The sequence below is a fragment of the Mixophyes fleayi genome, chromosome 1 (genome assembly GCF_038048845.1).
Source record: "Mixophyes fleayi isolate aMixFle1 chromosome 1, aMixFle1.hap1, whole genome shotgun sequence".
NCBI classification, from domain to species: Eukaryota; Metazoa; Chordata; class Amphibia; order Anura; family Limnodynastidae; genus Mixophyes; species Mixophyes fleayi.
In genome coordinates, this window is record NC_134402.1 from 360,276,307 (window position 1) to 360,297,955 (window position 21,649).

The 21,649-nt window shown below is 41.0% G+C and overlaps 1 protein-coding gene across 2 annotated transcripts in view; it reads right to left on the bottom strand.

Moving 5' to 3' along the window:
- The window catches only part of HECTD4 (HECT domain E3 ubiquitin protein ligase 4), a 236,234-nt gene that overhangs the window by 85,724 nt on the left and 128,861 nt on the right, over positions 1 to 21,649 (bottom strand). For both annotated transcript variants that reach the window (XM_075178495.1, XM_075178494.1), the window contains exons 39-47: positions 19,532 to 19,734; positions 18,654 to 18,789; positions 18,233 to 18,415; positions 17,198 to 17,362; positions 11,484 to 11,653; positions 10,402 to 10,517; positions 6,340 to 6,443; positions 6,098 to 6,259; positions 5,253 to 5,401 (exon numbers count right to left, since the gene is read on the bottom strand). In XM_075178495.1, the coding sequence (XP_075034596.1) occupies positions 5,253 to 5,401; positions 6,098 to 6,259; positions 6,340 to 6,443; positions 10,402 to 10,517; positions 11,484 to 11,653; positions 17,198 to 17,362; positions 18,233 to 18,415; positions 18,654 to 18,789; positions 19,532 to 19,734 (1,388 nt within the window). The remainder of the gene's footprint in view (positions 1 to 5,252; positions 5,402 to 6,097; positions 6,260 to 6,339; positions 6,444 to 10,401; positions 10,518 to 11,483; positions 11,654 to 17,197; positions 17,363 to 18,232; positions 18,416 to 18,653; positions 18,790 to 19,531; positions 19,735 to 21,649) is intronic.

Sequence of the window (21,649 nt, forward strand, 5' to 3'; positions counted from 1 at the left end):
CAATCAAATTAGAAAATAATGTAAAGCAATACAGGATTATACTATATAATGCCAAGTAGGTATCTTGTCCAAGTTTTCTGTCCATTCATTACTTGGGATGTTGTTGGCACAGGTTTATAACAATTCAAGGGGACTGTCATGGAGGTAAAACTGGGGGCATTGCGCTACCGTATAAGTTGAATCTCATCATTGAAGTTGTGGGTCTTCCAGAAGTAGTCTGGTTTCATACCAGCCAGTTGTCTGAAAACATTTTATATGTTATTAACAAATTAACAGCTTTTATTTGTAATTTTGAAGAAGGCAAAGCTCTCTCAAATGTCAAAAAGGGCTTATACATAAAACTGCTTTGTGGAAGGGATGTCTCCAACTAATCCATCTTGAAAAGAAGGATTTTTATGCTTGCGTTAAATCCTTTTCTCCGGGTTCATCTGGGGAACACTGCTACCATTGAGTTGTATGAGGGGAGCTAGGAGTAGGCACTCAAACAGTTAATAGTTTAATCTACAGACAGACTCCTCCCCTCTGCAACCCCCTGCATCCTCAGTGTATTTATAAAGCCCCAAGGAAGGGTAAGACAACCGAGAAAAGAGCAGAAGAAAGAGAACGCAGTGTCTCCCAGATGAACTCAGAGAAAAGGATTCATCGTAAGTATAAAAATTCTTCTCTCTCTTTCATTCTATCTGGGGGACACTGCTATCATGGGGACGTTCTAAAGCAGCCCCCTAAGGGAGGGGCCCGCTCTTATAGCCCAGCACACAAAACTCTGCGGCCAAAACCTGTGTCCAAAGATGCAAAAATGTTAAACTTAGTAAAGGTATAGACAGAGGATCAAGTGGCCACTCCGCAAAGCTGATCCGCTAAAAGTCCATTTTATGCAGCCCAAGAAGCATCCACTTAGTGGGTAGAATGGGTGGCAAAGGCTGATATGCTGTGACATAGGCCCGCCTAATGGTGGATGTGAGCCACCTGGCGATGGTCTGCTTAGTAGCCAGCTGGCCCCTCTTATAAACCTGCAACAGCACAAAGAGGGAATCTGTCATGCGAATGTCCAAAGTTTGTTTGACATATATGCGAAGGGTACGAACAACATGCATTGTAAGCCCAAAAATCCATCCTGAGACTATGATTCCTGATTCAGGTCAAACCTGAAATCACCTTGGGTTGAAAAGAAGGAATCATCTGCAGAACAGTCCTATCATGGGCTAGAGTCAAGAAAGGGCTCCAAATTCTGACACTCCTACGTGCAGATGCTATGGCCAAGCAAAAAACCACCTTCCATGTGAGGAACCTGAACTCGACCGTGCTCAATGGTTCAAAGGGTGCTCTCTGAAGGATAGCTAGCAGCAAGTTCAGATCCCAAGGAGCTGTTGGCGGAAAGTAATGAGGCTGGATATGCAAGACCCCCTGAAGAAAGGTCTTCACTTCCGGCATCTCTGTAATTATCTTCTGGAAATAGACGGAGAGGGCAGACACATGGACTCTCAGAGCTGAGTCTAAGACCTGCAGACAAACTATCTTGGAGAAAGGCCAAGAGACTAGAAAGTCGAAGAGCCCCCGTGTGGCAAGAACGATGCTCGCACCACCTGATGTAGATGCGCCACACTCTGTGATAAGTGCAGGAAAAAGCCAGCTTCCTAACTCGCAACATAGTGTCCACTACTCTGGTGGATAAACGTTTTTGCCCGCCAAAGACTGACTGCAATAGCCACGCCATTACAGACAGCCGATAAAAGTCCTGGAACTGAAAAGGACCCTGTAGTAGAAGTTCGTTCCGAAGCGATAGACGCCGCCGTTGCTCACTTGCCAGTCACAGAACGTCTGTGAACCAGACCCAACGTGGAGTCACCAGGATCATAGGTAATCCTCCTTGTTACACTCGATTTCTTGGGCCAGCACTGGAATGGGAGGAACAGATATCCCAGCTGGAATTCCCAGTGCATGGTCATTACTAGACTGCTACCACCAGAGGATCCCTGGTTAACGAGCAGAAGTTGTCCACTTGTTTGTTGTGACGAGAAGCCATTAGGTCAATATCGGGCAGACCCCACGTCCGGGCCTGCAACTTCAAAACCTCCGGATGGAGGGATCATTTGCCAGGCAGCCTCTCGTTTCTATTCAGGTAGTCGGTCTCCCAGTTTTCCACCCAAGGAATGAACACTGGCGAAATGGCCAGAAAAAACTTTTCCGACCAAGATAGAATCTTAGCGGCTACTTGTATGCCTCCCACACTTTTGGTACCTCCCTGACGATTTACATATGCCACAGCCATGGCATTGCCAGACTAGAATTGTACCTTGCAGAACTTGCTGTGCCCCCTGCAGAGCTAGCAACACGACCTTCAATTCAAAGACATTTATCGGAAACAAGGTTTACCGAGATGACCAGGTCCCCTGAAGGCGCAAGTGAACCACCACAGCACCCCAACCTAGGAGGCATGTGTCCATTGGGACAATGGTCCAAGACCATGTGGCAAAGGAACTGTCCATGGACAGAAGATCCTTCATCAGCCATCAGCGAAGGGAAAGAAGGGATTCCTGAGACAACTGGATCAACTGGGAATTCAAGTGAACGGTGGAGCCCGTCCATTCGTTCAACAGGTCCCACTGAAAGGTGCGTGAATGGAATCTCCCTAAGGGAAATGTCTCGAACCTGGAGACCATATGGCCCAGAAGCTTCATGCATACTAGATTGGAAGGCCGAGGAAGGGCCAGAACCTTTGCAGAGTTCTGAAGAGAGCGCACTTTGGTGTCCACAAGAATAATCTTTTACTACATGGTGAACAAGATTAGACCCAGGAAGACCATCTTCTGAAAAAGAAGCCAGTTGGGGTTTTGGAAGATTTATTATCCACCCAAGTTTTTCCAGAACTCAAATAGTAAAATATAGAGATAGAGATATTGTCTCAGTAGTTGGTCCGAACCTTCTTTGATCAGCAGATTATCAAAGAAAGAAACTATGCCGATCCCCTTGGAGCCCCGCAGTGTGGCCATTATCACCATGATCTTGGTGAACACCCTTGGAGCCAGGTTAAAGGGAAGATCCCGGAATGGATGATGGGAATCCTCCGTGAACCTGAGCAGGGATTGGTGGCCTTCCCAAATGGGTACGTATCGATTGGCATCCCATACGTCGATGGATGCTAGGAACTCCAGCGGCTCCAATATGTTGATCAGTGATCTCATTGATTCCTTGCAGAATTTATCCACCCGAAGGTGTAGATTTAGAGCCCTGAGGTTCAGAATTGGACGGAAAGACCCATCTGGTTTGGGGACTAGGAAGAGAGTGGAATAGAACCCCTTGCCTCTCTGTCGGTTCCTCCATCTGGCACGTGTACAGTGTGTACATACATACATACGTGTACACACACACACATATATATATATATATATATATATGCACTACCGAGTTAACCCGTGCATGATACTCATGCATTCTAGTCAAATCAAGCTACTTAAGGTCTTAAAAAGGTTCTTGTCATGCATTTGGGCCTAGCCCAGGCCTCCTCAGGGGAAGAGCATTACTTCCCGACGCAAGCGCCCTTTTTAATGTGTGTTCATGAGGTAAAATTACCTCACAAAAATAAGTTTGAGCCCTCAACTCGTAAATTTAGCCTTTACTACCCCTCCCACGGGGGGAAGGGGGGATGATGGAAGTTAACTGACTTCACTATTCTAATTTTTTTGTCAAATAATGTCAGTATACCAAATTTCAGGTCAATTGGATGAGCCCTTTCTGAGAAAATAGTTTTTTCCACACACACACGCACACAAACACACGGCGCTAAGCTTTTACTTTTATATATTAGATAATGCTAAGAATTTAGTAGGTCAGTGTATAACTCCGCTCAGCAGGTGGCGCTCCAGCTTGTTTTGTTTTTTTCCACACACAGACTAACACACGCCGCTAGGCTTTTATATTATAGATATATATATATATATATATATATATATATATATATATATATATACACACATACATATACATACACACACGCAGCCTGCGCGCTATCACCGTTACTAGGGCAATGGTGCGCACTATCACCGTTACTAGGGCAATGGTGCGCACTATCACCGTTACTAGGGCAATGGTGCGCACTATCACCGTTACTAGGGCAATGGTGCGCACTATCACCGTTACTAGGGCAATGGTGCGCACTATCACCGTTACTAGGGCAATGGTGCGCACTATCACCGTTACTAGGGCAATGGTGCGCACTATCACCGTTACTAGGGCAATGGTGCGCACTATCACCGTTACTAGGGCAATGGTGCGCACTATCACCGTTACTAGGGCAATGGTGCGCACTATCACCGTTACTAGGGCAATGGTGCGCACTATCACCGTTACTAGGGCAATGGTGCGCACTATCACCGTTACTAGGGCAATGGTGCGCACTATCACCGTTACTAGGGCAATGGTGCGCACTATCACCGTTACTAGGGCAATGGTGCGCACTATCACCGTTACTAGGGCAATGGTGCGCACTATCACCGTTACTAGGGCAATGGTGCGCACTATCACCGTTACTAGGGCAATGGTGCGCACTATCACCGTTACTAGGGCAATGGTGCGCACTATCACCGTTACTAGGGTAATGGTGCGCACTATCACCGTTATTAGGGTAATGGTGCGCACTATCACCGTTACTAGGGTAATGGTGCGCACTATCAATGTATCACCGAGAGCAACAAGGCCAATTAAATTTCCCCTCTATGACTGGGATTCCTAAAATGCTCCCATTTTTGGTGAGAGAACAAAATTGAGATAATTTTAACCGCATAGGTTTTGACCATAATACTTGTGGGTCTGCCCAAAAATTAAGTAAAACCAAACAAAATAAATTGAATTACACACTGTGCTTTTTGATCCCCACAGAAAGCAACACTTTATGGCAAAATAACTTAAAGAGTAACAGTTGCGGCATGCACTAAATGTATTTTTGTATTTTGCATTTCTTCAACTAGGTAGTTCTCAATAACTACATATCAGCTGTCTCATTATGCACAACATTGTGGTGGATTAAAACCCTGCAGATCATAAGATTCACAAAGAATCATCACAGTCACACAGGCATTCACATTTAGCTGCAAAAGAATATTAAAAATAATAAATATAATACTTTGAATATATATTTAACATGGTAGTTCAGAGTCCTGAAACAACAACTGCACCACATGTATATTAGTACATGTATATTAAGTAATTGAATCCCAGGATCATTAGTTATGTGTCTTTGACACATCTACACTTACTTGTGAAATAGACATGTACCCACAGGGTTAGTCCATGCCCCATCCCGCTTTTCAGCTTCTGTTGCAAATCCAAATGACACAATTGGACCAGTGTCATCATCAATGTCTCCATAGGAAACAATTTCAATCTCCCAGTAAAAAGATGGAGCCTGGGAAAACATAAACATACATATAATACATAGATGAGCAGATCATACTGTACTTAGTTTATCGCCAAACAACCCTGTGCTTTTTATTCCTTTAATGTTTTTTGGACTGTGTCTCTTTCCAAACTTCCTGACATAACTATTAGTCTCAGTCCAAAGCCGCCAGATGATTGCAGAGAGTAGTAGACGTGTCTTTTGAGACTGGGGGGGTAAATGTATCAATCTCCGGTTTTGTCAAATCGCGGGAGTTCGGCGAGATGACAGCTTAAATTTAAAGCGGCGCTGCCTTGTAAAGGGAAAGGCAGCGCCGCTTTAAATTTAAGCTGTCATTTCGCCAAACTGCCGCGATTTGACAAAACCGGAGATTGATACATTTACCCCTGGGTGTGTAATATTCAGATGTAGCATTATTGCACAGAAAGGTTGTTGGATTTAGGCAAATCTGTTTAGGCATTTTAGGCAAAACATAGAAAATAACAATAAAATTGTCTAAATGTAACAATGAGGCTATAGTCACATTAATGCTATTACATATTGATTTTAAGATCATTGTTTTGTTATAACTTACAGGGCTAAAATGCAAAAGTTTAAATAAAATTATGATCCTCATTACCATTTAGTATTGTATTATACACACTGGTCACCATGATAAGTCTGCTATTATATGCATTTTAAAAGATGTGCTACAGATGTCCTTACTGGTACTGGTACAGGTGATGTTGCATAGATAAATGTTCCCCGGGGTAAACCTCCTCCTGCACTTGGGTCTGCTAGAAAAGTTACAGCTGTCAGATGTGATGAAAACATGCAGGCTCGTACTGGTGGGAAAACACGGGATGGGCTCCAGGTAATCTCTTTTGGCTGTCAAAAAAAGTAGATTGGGTAAAGAACTCAACATTACATCATGTGAACCTCAAAAAACTATATTGAGAAGGACTAACCTGCCTGCGCTCAGTCTGGAGAGGTGGAGGTGGTGGACGAGCACAATCGCGATACAGCATTCGTAGTCTCTCACATTGTACTTCAACCACAGATAGACGCTCACCTGTAATGAAAAAACAAATGTAAGACAATACAGAAGAAGGGCCACCTGTCAGTAAAATATGAATTTTTCTCATTATATTATAAAAGTAATTTCTAGCACAGTTTAAAAAATAAAGCAAATTTGTGATTAATTACAATGGATTATGGTTCCATCTCTTCAGTAATGTTAGAATTTTTTTGCAGTAGGGGGCAGTGCAGCATTAAATGCTGCCCTTAAATTATATTCAATGTAGACTTTGTAATTCCATTTGAAACACCATGTTTGCGGCGGGGTTCACTAATAGAGAAGCGCCAAACATAGTGTGATACCATCAAAAGTAGGAGTCACATCTAGACACTCTAGAATTAATTTGGGAAAAAGTACAGAGTGATTAATTCTCCAAGGGTTAATTCTACCGGAATTCCAGCACCTTTTAAAATGAACTGCACCTCTTTAACAGGGGGTTAACAATTAAACTTCATACACATTGGTACAATTTAATATAGTGCGTGCGTAATAGGAACAGCTTGTTAGAGGATAATGTAGTGATTAATTTCTCAGGGGTAATTCCCCCAGGACTTTAGTGGTCTCTTAAACAGAAAATACACAACTGGACTCCATATAAACAGTAGAGTTAATGCAGTGTGTTCATAAAAACAGGCTTATTAAAGGGTATTATCCAGTTTAATAACAGCCTAAATCCATAAACAGCAATAAAATGCCCGTACATCGGGTATATTAAAACAGGCTTATCTGTATAGAAAACGCTTGCGGAAGTCCCCTCAGAGTCTCTCTGGAAATGGCATATGGGAACCTCCTCGCATAAGCTTTCACCAAGTACAGAACCTCCTTAACGCGTTTCGTCTCCAACGAGACTTTATCAAAAGGATATATACTCAAGAGTGGACAGGCCATCCTTTTATAGTCCACATTATCAATCGTATACAATCTGTTGCCGTCTAACTGGAAATCACATGTTGGTAAGTGTGGGCAATAGCTCCGTATCCATACTTCCGCCCAGAAAAGCTATCCTCATCACTTCCTGTTGCGGAGGATGACATCACTTCCGGTCAGTACTCCGGGACAAAGTTCATACAAAGAGCCCAGCATGAATAAGTTGCTAGACACACCACTAACACAAACGCACTACACTAGTACTAAATCAATTTACATATGGTCAGCAGTATAAATGTACATCTCCGCCCATGATTATATATAAAAAATAGAAAAAATAGTAGGATTACTAGGCGAATATAGAATCCAATAGGGATCATGCCAGTACTAGACACATGCCCTCTAAGTAAATATAAAAACCCACCAGGGCCAATAAGACAAGAGAAAATTATATATATATATATATATATATATATATATATATATATATATATATATATATATATATATATATATATACACATATACATATATATATACACATATACATATATATATACATATACATATATATATACATATACACACAATAATGCCCAAAAATGGGGCTAAAACAGAGGATTACCGGAGCTACACAATATATCCTGCTTCCCGACAATCATAAAATTCCCGTAGCTATTAAATTCCCATAGCTTTAAAGCTCATACAACGAGGATCACCATTATGAAAAAGTGCTTAGAGATTGTATGTGTATCTAATTTGCTTTTAATTGCCCTCACATGCTCCTGTATCCGAATTTTAAGCATCCTCTTGGTTTTACCAATGTATTTTAGCTTACATGGACACTATTATATAAATCACCGAAGTAGTTAAGCAATTGATTCTCCCTTTAATCTTGTACTCCTTAGTGTTAGTGGAGTCATAAAAAACTCTATTACATGGATCAACCCATTTGCAAACATTACATTTTGTGCATTTACCAAACCCATTACTATAACTAGACAGAAAAGTCTCTCCCCTCCCCCAGGAGCATGTGAGGACAATTAAAAGCAAATTAGATACACATACAATCTCTAAGCACTTTTTCATAATGGTGATCCTCGTTGTATGAGCTTTAAAGCTATAGAACACGTGGTGTTAGGATCCAGGGGAGGAGATATTGCCAGGAAACTGGCTTGTAGAGAAATCTACTGGATCTATACCTTAGGTACACTTGCTCCTCTGGGCCTTAATGAGGCTTTTGAAATAGCCCCTTTTATATAATGTACTAATTACCTTTTTTTGTCCCTTTTGTCTTTTTTGTCTCTTCCCCTTATCCCGCAATTTGTACCTTGTGTGAGGATATCTATATACCTTTAAGGAAGTCTGGATTAATTTAGTGAATTGTTATTGTCTAGATTTCTCTGTTAGCTTGTATGCCTTATTGACCTGATTGGGTCATGTACTGTGTTTCAGTTCTGCATTTGGGGGTTGGATTCTGTCATCTTTTGTAATGTTATTAATTATGGAATTACTCTGATGTCTGTTTACAGTATTAAGCTACTTACCTTCTGGGTTATTTTATGATCGTCGGGAAGCTGGATATATTGTGTAGCTCCGGTAATCCTCTGTATTAGCCCCATTTTTGGGCATTATTGTATGTATGTATATATATATATATATATATATATATATATATATATATATATATATATATATATATATTTATTTATTTTCTCTTGTCTTATTGGTCCTGGTGGGTTTTTATATTTACTTAGAGGGCATGTGTCTACTACGGGCATGATCCCTATTGGATTCTATAGTCGCCTAGTAATCCTACTATTTTTTCTATATAATCATGGGCGGAGATGTACATTTATACTGCTGACCATATGTAAATTGATTTAGTACTAGTGTAGTGCGTTTGTGTTAGTGGTGTGTCTAGCAACTTATTCATGCTGGGCTCTTTGTATGAACCTTGTCCCGGAGTTATGACCGGAAGTGATGTCATCCTCCGCAACAGGAAGTGATGAGGATAGCTTTTCTGGGCGGAAGTATGGATACGGAGCTATTGCCCACACTTACCAACATGTGATTTTCGGTTAGACGGCAACAGATTGTATACGATTGATAATGTGGACTATAAAAGGATGGCCTGTCCACTCTTGAATATATATCCTTTTGATAAAGTCTCGTTGGAGACGAAACGCGTTAAGGAGGTTCTGTACTTGGTGAAAGCTCATGCGAGGAGGTTCCCATATGCCATATACAGAGAGACTCTGAGGGGACTGCCGCAAGCGTTTTCTATACAGATAAGCCTGTTTTATTATACCCGATGTATGGGCATTTTATTGCTGTTTATGGATTTAGGCTGTTATTAAACTGGATAATACCCTTTAATAAGCCTGTTTTTATGAACACACTGCATTAACGCTACTGTTTATATGGAGTCCAGTTGTGTATTTTCTGTTTAAGAGGACACTAATGTCCTGGGGGAATTACCCCTGAGAAGTTAATCACTGCATTATCCTCTAACAAGCTGTTCCTATTACGCACGCACTATATTAAATTGTACCAATGTGTATGAAGTTTAATTGTTAACCCCCTGTTAAAGAGGTGGAGTTCATTTTAAAAGGTGCTGGAATTCCGGTAGAATTAACCCTTTGAGAATTAATCACTCTGTACTTTTTCCCAAATTAATTCTAGAGTGTCTAGATGTGACTCTTACTTTTGATGGTATCACACTATGTTTGGTGCTTCTCTTTTTGTGTTTTTCTACATAGGTTTTACATCTGCAATTGGATGTTGTAGCGGAGCTGCCTACTGTATGTGATCTATTAATTATTAATCACGTTGTCACGTGGAGTTCTAGACTGTTCACTAAGCGCCTGTTTGTCTTTCTACTTTTTTTGGGGTTTACTAATAGTTGAAAAAAATGTCCTCACAAATCACAGGATACCATTCCAATCAAAGCGTACTTACATAGAGTAAAAGGCTTTAGACTTAAAATTTAAAGCAAGGGGCTATAAGTGCCACTCACTTAAAAACAGTTTTTAAGTGATTGTCTCAGCATTTTGCCATTGTCCCGTATTGCAAAGAAACTTACCTGGACTACATTCCTGTGCCACCAAGTTTAGAACTTCTACAGCAGCAGGACACTGCTGTATAAATTCTTCACAAAATGAACTGTCCTCTAAGAGCTGAGCCATGACCAAGCAAGCTCTAACAGGAAGAAAACAACAAGTGAGTAAATAGAAAGCTAAAAAACTAAAATAATCACATGTGTCTACAAAACATGTTAAGCTAGGTACACACTGGAGAATTTTCCGACCAATCTGTTGGTTGTACCTATGACTGAATGTCCGACCGGTCAGGCTATTCATGCATACACACGATTTACCTTCAGATCTGTGCTCTTTATCTGGTCCTATAGTCGTTTAGAGAATGACAGCACAATATGCATTCATTCATTCACTCCTGCCACACTGATTAACCGCCTTGTTATAGCTATCCTAAAGTCATAACGAATTCTGTTAGCTTCTGTGACTCAAACAAAATATTCAGTTTCAAAACGAACAAACAAATTATTCCATCTACAGCACTCTCTGCCTTTAATCACCAGGACATGTTCATTGCCGGCATTGGCTGAAAAGACCATGACTCTAAACTCTATGGATATCGTGAGTGCATACACACTACATGATCGGAAGGTGATTAGAACGAGATTATTAAATGTGCACGAACAACCAAATGAAACAACAATCAGCACTTTGGAATGACTGTCGTTCATCGTGTAAGTATACACACTAAAGCAATATGTGGCCAGGCAGTTGTTTATCAGGTGATTGGCCAGATGATTGTCTGAAAGACCTTCAGTGTGTACCTAGTCTTAGACTTGCAATGTTTTAGAATATCTTTAACTACCTCACAGTAATGGACTTAGTAGTGATGAGTCAATAAGAAATACATACTGAACACATAAAATAGTGTCCCAACTATGGACAAAGTAATCAGTAACAAACACTACAAAAAGAGTCGTTCTACAAAGCTTAATACAATAGTGATCATAATAGTATAAGTAATTAGAAGCTATGCTAAATTACTTATTCTCTGTACTGCACTGCATAATATGATTGACACTATATAAACAACAATAAATATATAATAAACAGAAACACAAGCGCTTACCTTGTCCTGATCTCTGCAAGAAGTCGCACCACTGCCATAACTGGAGTTGAGGCGTCTCCTGTTGCAGGAAGTGAGGTGTGAATAGACAGGCATCCCTCCTGGGGGAGTAACATGGACTGGACTGCCTGCACTACCTTCTCAGTAATGGACAGTTTATGGAGAGGCAATGCCTGATGGGGGTGGATGTTGGTGCGGCAAAAAGTTAAATTCAAGCAGTTAGTTTCTAGGTAATGAGGGATGTCATTAACTGGAGCTTTACATTACTTTTTAACTCTCCACCATAAAAACAGGAAAATTACAAGTAGATATTCAATAAAAAGGTGTGCTGTCATCTCCTGTCCTGCCAGACAGATCTGCAGAATTTGCAGATAAAGCAGGAGTCACAGTGTATCACCATTTTATGGGAAAATGAGTTGCATCGCTCTTGCCTGAATAAACCGCAATGCAGAACTGAGAGCCAAGGTCAACAGAGAAAAGCTAATGCCTATATGTCCCTGCTAAGAGATGCTTCAATTAAAAGCTAACATATGTAAAACTTTTTTTTTTTTTGTGTGTCAGACTGTGGTCTCCAGGCCATTAAAGTGCACAAAACTATACAGATCATCACAAACATAAGCTTGGTTTATTCAGGCAGACTAGAGACACATCTTATTTTTCTACAAAAGATACAGTGTTAACCTATGCAAATATGTCCCCTTTGGAACTAATGAATATGTGAGATAATCCCTAAATTTTGCATGTCTTTAAAATGTTTGCTATAATGAACATATGAAATAACCTAAACAAATTACTAAATATATAAGACAAATCGTCAATTACTCATATGTTGGTATTACAAGTTAAATAATGAATGCTTAACATGAATTTCGTAGACATAATCATATTTTGTACAAGTGGGAGCTGAGAAACATGTCTGGGTAATGCTGACACTAGCACCATCAAAGTTATCTATCTGCCCTTCCATCTACTATCTCTTTATATCTACAAAATATATATATATATATATATATATATATATATATATATATATATATATATATACATATACACATATATATACATACATATACACATACATACATACATACACACACACACACATACACATATTCATACATACACACACACACACACACACACACACATGTATATCTTATAATTAGTTATATAGTAAAAACAACAATTCTTTTATTACTAAAATAATCTTGTTAAAAATGTATTCCAAAACAATGAGAACATACATAAAACTAGAACATGTGGTTGTACAAGATCACATGCAACTGTTAAGAAATAAGTCTAGATGGTAAATGAAACAGGCTGTGGTAATTTAAATAAGACATAGGTAAATCTCCTCCTCCACAGACTAAAACTTGGCCACAGTGCTGCCATCAGAAACTGTGGGGCCCAGTACCAATTAATCTGGCAGGCCCCCCTCCCTCTTCACCATACACACGCCCCCTATCCCTCAACACAGTAAAGGTCCCCCTCTCTCTCCCCCCAATCACAGTTAATGTCCCCACCCCCACAGTTAATGTCCCCTCTTCTATACGCCACTCTCCTATAAAATGAATACCTAATAAACTTACCTCCTCCTCCGGGATGCTGCAGCTCCCAGGCACTGATACACTAGGAGTGCGGCACGCAGTGATGACGTCACCGCGCAGCGCTTACAGCTTATCAGTGCCTGGGAACCGGAGCTGCAGCATCGCGGAAAGAAGGGGTAGCATGGTCAGTCAGACTGAGGGGCCCGGACAGACGGAGAGGTCTGTTCAAGCCCCCTAGTCTGTCCAGGCCCCTCACAACAGTACTGGCCGAACCCCCTAGATGGTGGCCCTGCCTGGCCATGACATTTAATTAATCATATTTTAGACACACTAGATGAACAGCAACCAAAGAGTACTTTAATAGAATCAAATTTACAACTAACTGGGTTGGAACGATCTTTGTACCCTAATGAACTGACTGACAGTCCAGATGAACGTGCAGATTCATGTATACACAGATCTGTCATCTTCATCTCTCATAACCATCTGCTGAAAAATTGTGACTCTGTAAACTCTATAGGATATCTGCCTACACTGCGGGTTGTGGGCGCATACAGACGTCCACATTTGCCTATCATCGTTCCATCATTGATCATAATTTGTAGGAAGTTTATAAAACCAAATAAACAGATGCGATGTGCTTTGGTAAAATAAAACATGATCGTGGGAGTGTACACACTCATGCAATATCTGACCAAGCAGTCATTTATTGTGTGATCTGCACGATAGTTGCATTCATTTTCTGTAGTGTGTACTCAACTTTAAACTCATATTAATAAATATTTCATTGTTAAAATAAACACACTTCCTTTCATTTCGAACATCATGAAAAATTAAGCTTTTAACATCTGGAATACTTTGCTCCTCCTTGTTTAGAGACCCATGATACTTCTAACATTATCATTTACAGTCTACACTCAGAAGATACATCTTCAGCTTTCCCCTCCTTATATTAAAAAACGGTATTGAACATGTTGAGCCCAAGTCTTTATCTCTGTATCTGCTCTCCAATCAGTATGACAATAGAATTTTTGGAACTATGTTAAATTCTTTTCTCTGAATCCAATGAGGGGTACTGAAGATATTGGGTATACAGAGTGGTAGCTGGAGCCTTGGGCACTTTCAAACTTACAGCTGAAATTGAAGCTCCTGCCCCTCTATACCCCCATTGACTATTTTCTAATCCTTAGTACTTATCTAACAAAGGCCCAAGGGACAGAAAAACTAACAGAACAAGAGGAAGAGAAGAAAACAATGTTCTCTTACAAAAAACAAAACAAGGATAACCGTGAAAGAACAAAAAAAATAAAAGGGAGGTCATCCAGTGATCCCCACTGAATTCTGAGAAAAGGATTTAAAGCAAGTACAAAAATAGGATTTTTCTACTTCCACAGAATCCATTTCTCTTAGTCCATTGGGGGATACCGAGGACATTGGGGTGGTGAAGTGAGACCGCTCTATACCCCCCCCTTCCTGTTTAGGAATGGAGACAATAGAAAAAGAGAAGAGAACCAACATTCTCTTGAACAAAAAAGTGCATGGAATACTTCTCGCAGTTCCAATACAGTGACTGAAAGTTTGGATTCTTCCAGAGTCTGAAACCGGTCGTGAAGATAGACGGCAGCCCAACCCTGAAGGCTAGCATCCGTTGTAACAAAGGTCTAATTACAGATCGAGAATGGTCGACCCCTGCAGAGATTGGTGGCTGCAGAAAAACAAAGCCGTGACTGACGCACTCGAAGAGAAAGACATAAAACCTGGCCGGACAGATTCAGATGGGATTTGTTCCATTTCGATAGGAGTTTCAACTGGAACTTCCATGCATGAAACGGAGCAAACTGGAATGCCTCGAAAGTCGCTACATTCTTGCCCAGAACCCTCATGCAGAAGTGTACAAAGGTCTGTTTGACAGCCAACAGAGATCTTACAATATTCTGTAAGGTCAGAATATTGTCCGGAGCCAAGAACACCCAAAGTTTTTTCCCAAAAAGAGAATTTGTTGGGTCGGAGTCAACTTGGACTTCTTGAAATTGAGGATGTAACGATGAGACTCCAGAGTCTAGGTCATTACCTGGATATGGGACATGAGTATCGCCGGGGACGATTCATGTCTAGAGCCACCGTGAACTCCCTTCTTCCATATTGTGACTCAACAACTGCAAAGACTCCATCTTGAATCTAGACATCTTGACCTGTTTTGTGAATTTTAGATTCAGAATTGGCTGAACACAACATCAGGGTTTGTAACAAGAAACAGGTTGGAAAACCTTTTTGCGATTCCTGAACTGTAATAACTACTCCGGAATAAATCAGGGCGTGGGTTGCCTCTCACAGAGCCAGTCCTTTTCCATGGGGTTTCCTTCATATACAGGAAAGCAAGTGACTGGGGCTGCACAGTCTAGGGATGCTAGGCACAGTCCGTGGCCGGCTCCACGGAGGTATCCAGCAATGTGAGCGGAGGGTGGCAGCAGAGGTCCCCTGCTCTAAGCTGCATAATAACTTTCTCTCACTGTGATACTGCAAGCTCTGTGAAGGAGCTGCAGATTCAGTGAGCACTGGTATAGAAGGCAAGGAAGTAGTGCTAACAACTTTCAGAGTCTGACAGATGTCAGAATCCTCTGCAAGGAAGAGGATACCTAAACTAAGACTTGCACTGACTTAGCAAGATCTCGTGTCCAGGCTGTTAGGTCAGCCGCAGAAAGGGAAGAACCCAAAAATTCCAGGAAAGTTAGATCACGGGAAAGAAATTCACTTCCAAAGGCTGCCACAGAAAGGACAGAGGGGGAAAGAATCCATTCCTTGCTCCCTCGGGTGCACAGTGAACTGTGTAAGCTCAGAAAAAGCCTGGACATGTTGCCTCTGCCATCTTAGTGGGCGCACTCACAGGCGAGCGCGGCCACTGGTCCTTTTCCACACATAGAGCATCTGCCCTTGATTGGGCAGCAGACAATCTGGAATGACATCTAGAAAAGGAAAAATTGTTTACTATTTTCCCATGTCCAGGCTTAGCCCTGGACAAACTCCCTTCCTAGATATGACAGAAATGAGGGAAGAAACGAGAGGACAGACAGACAGTTGCACAGTTCCAAGGGATGTGCAACTGTACAGACAGAATCTAAATACAGAGGAAAAGCACCCAGACAAGCAATACTTTACCACTACATCCCTGCATCTAACAAGGTAGACGGAGAGAATAATTGACTGCTCTATGAGGCTGCTCCCAAAATGGCTGCCAAGTCTCTTCTTGTGGACTTGCCCAGTCATGAAGCCCCGTCAGGGAGGAGGTGCTGAAGGGATCTCGCCTTCCCTCAGGGCCCAACAATAAAGATGGCAACTTTTCAAAAAAGCCCCGCCTAGCCATCCAGCGCCTAGTGAGGTAATGCTATACAAAGCAGCCTCCACCTGATTCTCATGGACACCTATACTCTACTAACTTATCGTTATTCCGCAACTCGAGTTCCAGTGCCGACCCGATTGTTCTGGAGGCACAGGGATCCCGAACACTACCTGCTGCGCTAGTGCCTGGATACCTCAACCCGGAGGTGAACCCTTGGTATTAGCAGGCATCCCCAGTGGTGGCTGAGAGATGCAATCCATAGCGGGATAAAATGCAGAATATAAAATAAAGTCCGATGGGCACTTAACAATACTGAGGATTATAAAGCAGCCATTGGGGTATAGATGGTGAGGCGCTTCTATTTCATCACTAAATTTGAAAGTACCCAAGGCTCCAGCTAGCACTCCCTATATGCCAGTGTTCCAGGGTCACCCATGGATGTAAGAGAAAAGAGGAATTTATCCAAACCTAACATAGATACAAGCTGAGAATAACTAGTACCACACTATTAATACATAAGACATAAAATAGAAGAAAAATATGCAAGCATGTCTTTCTCCTTATGATACAGAGTTAAAAATAGTTAGTTCACTGTCTTGTCTGTTAGTAACTAGTGTAGGAGGGCTTAATTTTACTACCTGCTAATGGTAGGACCTAAACGGAATGGTGTCTGCATTTCTCAAAGTAACGTAGTGATAAATTTAGAGTTTTGATTTCCTGGAATATTAGTAGCAGTAGATTAAACAGGCTCAAACATACATTTTACTTTCAGTATATGTAGTAGTTTGATCAAATGTTACTAAATCTCCTATGAACATTATAATAATTCTTACCTCTGAGCGTGGAACACAAAGTCTAAACAGTGGGATAGTCAGTGTGTCAGATGCCTTAGAAGACTTTCTAAAATCTAGAGGTGGAAATTTCACAGTCGCAATACCTTCTTGTTCATTAATAGATACAACTACTCCAATACTCCCCGATACACCTTTACCGAGTACCTAATAGGAAAAAGGATGGTACATCTCTGAACAGTTTCAAGCCTGATAAACATCTGACATACAGAAGTGCTAAGTATGATATAACATGAACAAAAATGCTTTACATTTTCAAATAAACCATAACTATGGTACCTGAATCATCAAAACATCAGATTTCTGAACCATAAAATATTCCACATCATGTGTATTAGTTTGGTCAAGAGATTATAACTTCATCATCAGATGTGACTTCTTATAACTTAATTTTACAGCAGTCTTTTTAACATCCAGTTCTGCCTTAACAATAATTTTGTACATTTGATGGAGATACATCTACATGAAATGGTAGAAGTGCAATGGGTTTGTAAGCTGGGAAGACAGCTAAATATGAATTTGTATAACATATATTTATGACAACTATAACCCCCTAAATCTAGAATAAAGGCTATCAGATATCGAACAAACAGGGAATGTAGCTTTGGCCAATATATAGTTTGAAGAAATGGTTGGATGCCTTTTCAGTAAGAAATAACTCAAAAATACATTTGATTTTACAGATGTATATATTTGGCTTCTGGTATTCGAGTTATAGAAGTAGAGAAATTGAAGCTTATTCCAAATTAAAAAACATTCTGAATAAGTAAACAATGTACATATGCATTTTTAACATTGTTTGCTTAGAAACTTGTGCTTAGCAGGAGTTGAAATTTTAGCCAGGCAATCGTTACCATGCTGTGTGTTCAGTGCATGTATTAAAAGTATGACAGATCAAGAGCCATTTCTGCTGAACAAGAAATGGCTCTTGATATCTGACATACTTTTAAATTACATTGCGCCCGTTATCATGTGGATATATTAGGAGAAAAATTCATTACATGTAAAAAGAGTTACCTGGACTTCTGAACCTATTTTAATAGTCTCCTTAAACCCTCCCAGAGCACACAGAGCAGCAACAGCTTGTCTTGCTATGCTTTGTAGTTTGGCCAGCTTTCTGCCACTACCACTTCCATTCTCCAGTATGTTCTCAGCGTACTTGCCCAATTGTGGTATATGCATTAGGGCACGGGACAGAACCTGCATAATAGAACAAAGGAAAGATAACATATCCGAAAACATATTGCACATGGAAAGTCAAAGGTTTCCAACATTGAATCATTGTAAGGTAGACAAGACGAAACAATTTAACACTGACTTATTTCTATACAAAATTAATAATAGTAAAATATAAAAAAACACTCATGGAAATTTGTATAACTCAATATACATCACATGATAATCTGAAGACCTAACATAACATGCTTTATTAGACTACCTTTTCTGCAGTTGTTGTCCAAATCTGCGCTGCATTTGACTCAGGGGCCATCAGCAAGCTGTGAAGTAAAGCAATGACTTCTGCAGCCATGCTGTTCGCTACATGTCCACTGATGAACGGACGCACAGGGTCAGTTCTAATAGTTAGAAAACAAAACAATATGCAGTTAGTCAGGGAGTGAGAAGGACAAATTAATACAAGGAAATAAGGATGTGTTTTGACAGAACTGATTCTATTTTGAAGCAACAATAAAACAAATAATATCAAGAAAATAGGTGGAGCCTGCTTATTAGAAGTTAATAAACCAGAGGCAAAACACATGTTATAGAGCTGAAAATGGAAAGAGGCTTGAATGCTACGGATTCTGAAACAGATGTAAAAAAGTACATTCTATCTACTTGGCATCTCAGCAGTGCAAATTTAAGAATAACTGATGAGATGACAAAGCATGTTATATGACAAAATGTATCAAACTACATGCATTACTGAAGCATGATCATTATGAAGAAGTAAAAATCACATAACTTCAAAGTGTTTTTCAGTCCCGTTTTTGAACTCAAAACCCTTGTCCCCGATCCTTTCCAAAGCGCCCCTCCTTTTGGTCTGGCAATGGCGTCCAAAAGTGTTTGCTTGGCTGCTAAATCTACAGTAGCAAAAGCCCTTTATGTTATTACAAGACCTAGTTTCTTATGTTGATTGTAGCTTTGTATACCAAGCTGTGCTTTTTGATAATTTTGATTTAAAAAGCTGCAAAATGTCTGTGCTCATCTATGAAAACATTAAAAACATGTATTTATAAAAAACCTCAAGTGTCCCCATATTAGCCACTGAGAGGTATGCATTTAGTATAGCTTTATCATAATGTCACATCTTTGTACCTGGCAAGCTCTGAATTTCTCTCTCTGCAGATGGAGGTTTGGGCAGTTTTCTTTTTGTCTCCAGTAGAGAGGTTACTTGCAGTTTCTGGGCTTACTATTTCAACTGGAGGCCCAACGCTAACTATTAAACCAGACTGAGCCCATTTGGTGGCTTTCCTGAGAGCAGCAGCAGCTTCTTCAGTGATTACTTCACAGCATCCACTCTATAACAAAAACAAAGTAAGTGCGGTCATGAAATAAAAAAAAAAACAGTACTACACAAATGTACATGCAGCATATAGACACAGAGGATGTATCTTCAGAAAACGCAAGACACAACCTCTAGTTTATCAGACATATTCTTCTATTTGGGAAAAAAGATTTTTGTACTTACGTTAAATCTCTTTCTCTGAATTCATCTGGGGACACTACTACCATGGGGCTGTATGTAGGGAGCCTGGGAGTTGGCACTTAAGTTAATAAATTTGTTTATACTTGTTGACTGAACTCCTCCCCTCTGCAACCCCTCCTAGCCTCAGTGTAATACAAAAGCCCCAAGGAAAAGAATTCAAACAACTAAGACCAATCAGTAGAAGAGCAGAAGTGAGGGAACGAGATTTAACAGAAGTACAAAAATCTTCTTTACTCATTCATCCTATCTGGGGGACACTACTACAATAGGGAATTTCTAAAGCAGCCTCTTGAAGGGAGGGAATGCTCTGATAATCCGGCACAGAACACTGCAGCCAAAAAACAGCGGTCGTAGGCACAACAGTAACAAGGTTACCCATGTGAATAGCAGCCAGAGGACTACATGACACGAGGTGATCCGCCGAAGCACCCATAAGTGCAGCCCAGTCTACCCCTAAGGAATGGGTGGAATTGACACCAAGGCAATATAGACAGTGTCAAACAGAACCTACAAGGCTTGCCGAACAGAATAAAGAAGCTCCTGGCGATGGTATGCTGAGCAACCAGCCTTTCCCAATCTCAGTATGAACCCAATCTAGCGGAAGCCAGTCTTCCTAAATCTGGGTGGCCACGACAACTGGTAAGAGGAAATGTTGAGAATAAGGTCCCAAGAGGCAACTACCTCCTGAAAGACCGGAGCAGAATCTCCAGATTGAAAAGAACCCTATAAAGCCTCATAGGCTGAAAAAGGAAATTGTGTGCACCAGTCCTGACATCACAAAGGAAAATTAGGTATACCGTCAAGTGGCTCCTGGCCCGAGACCTTGCACAAAGGTCCTAATCAAGGAGCTCCACTCCACGTGAAAACCACACTACATCTGAACCCCAGGCGTAAAGGAAGTTGTTAGTGAAGGAGGACAGTGTCGGCTCCTCTTGGACGCATGATTTTAATAGTTTATCCTGATCCAATGGGCCCAATTCTAAACAGGGCCTCCTCTACAGACCCTCTGGATACTTTGGGGGATATGCATAGTGGAAGGAACGGTCCTCCCCTTCGGGATTTCTACTGCATGGACATGACGGCCACCTCAACAAAAGGAAACCCTGGTCTTTAACAGAATCCTAGTCCTGGTGACCGTGCCAAGGCACCAAGATGTATATTGAGTAAATCCACTGCCTGCAGTGCCTTTGAAGATCTGCGTAGAGATGTTCCTCTTCTTGGTGGGACCATTGCGACAAGTCCACCCAATGGACTAAGCTGTAATTGAATGCACTCATGCATTCCTGCTCCCCCCGTCCGTTGACGTATGCCACAACCCTGGCATATTCAGACCAAAGATGTACTGGAACTCTAGAAGAAAGACAGAGCCCCCTGCTAGGGCAGTAACGTGGCCCTTTGGTCCAACCCATGTCTGTAGAACCCTCTCAAAGATCAGGTACCTAAGTCAGATACAGAGCCGTCCCTTAATGAAAGACACTGCTCTCCAGTCCATAGGCCGGCAACGGTGTCACCATGTACCATATGCCCAGGGTCAAGAGCCTGTCTGTCTAAAGATGGTCCGTAAGGGAGAATTACAAAGTAGGATACTATTGCCTAAGAAACCTTCTGTTCGTGAATCATTAGAGGAAAATGTGGAGAAACTCAGCCTGTCCCCCAGAACATACTCCGCCCGAAGACTGTGGCCTTGGTATCCAGAACGATTTCCAGAAGAACATTCTCAGTGAGGG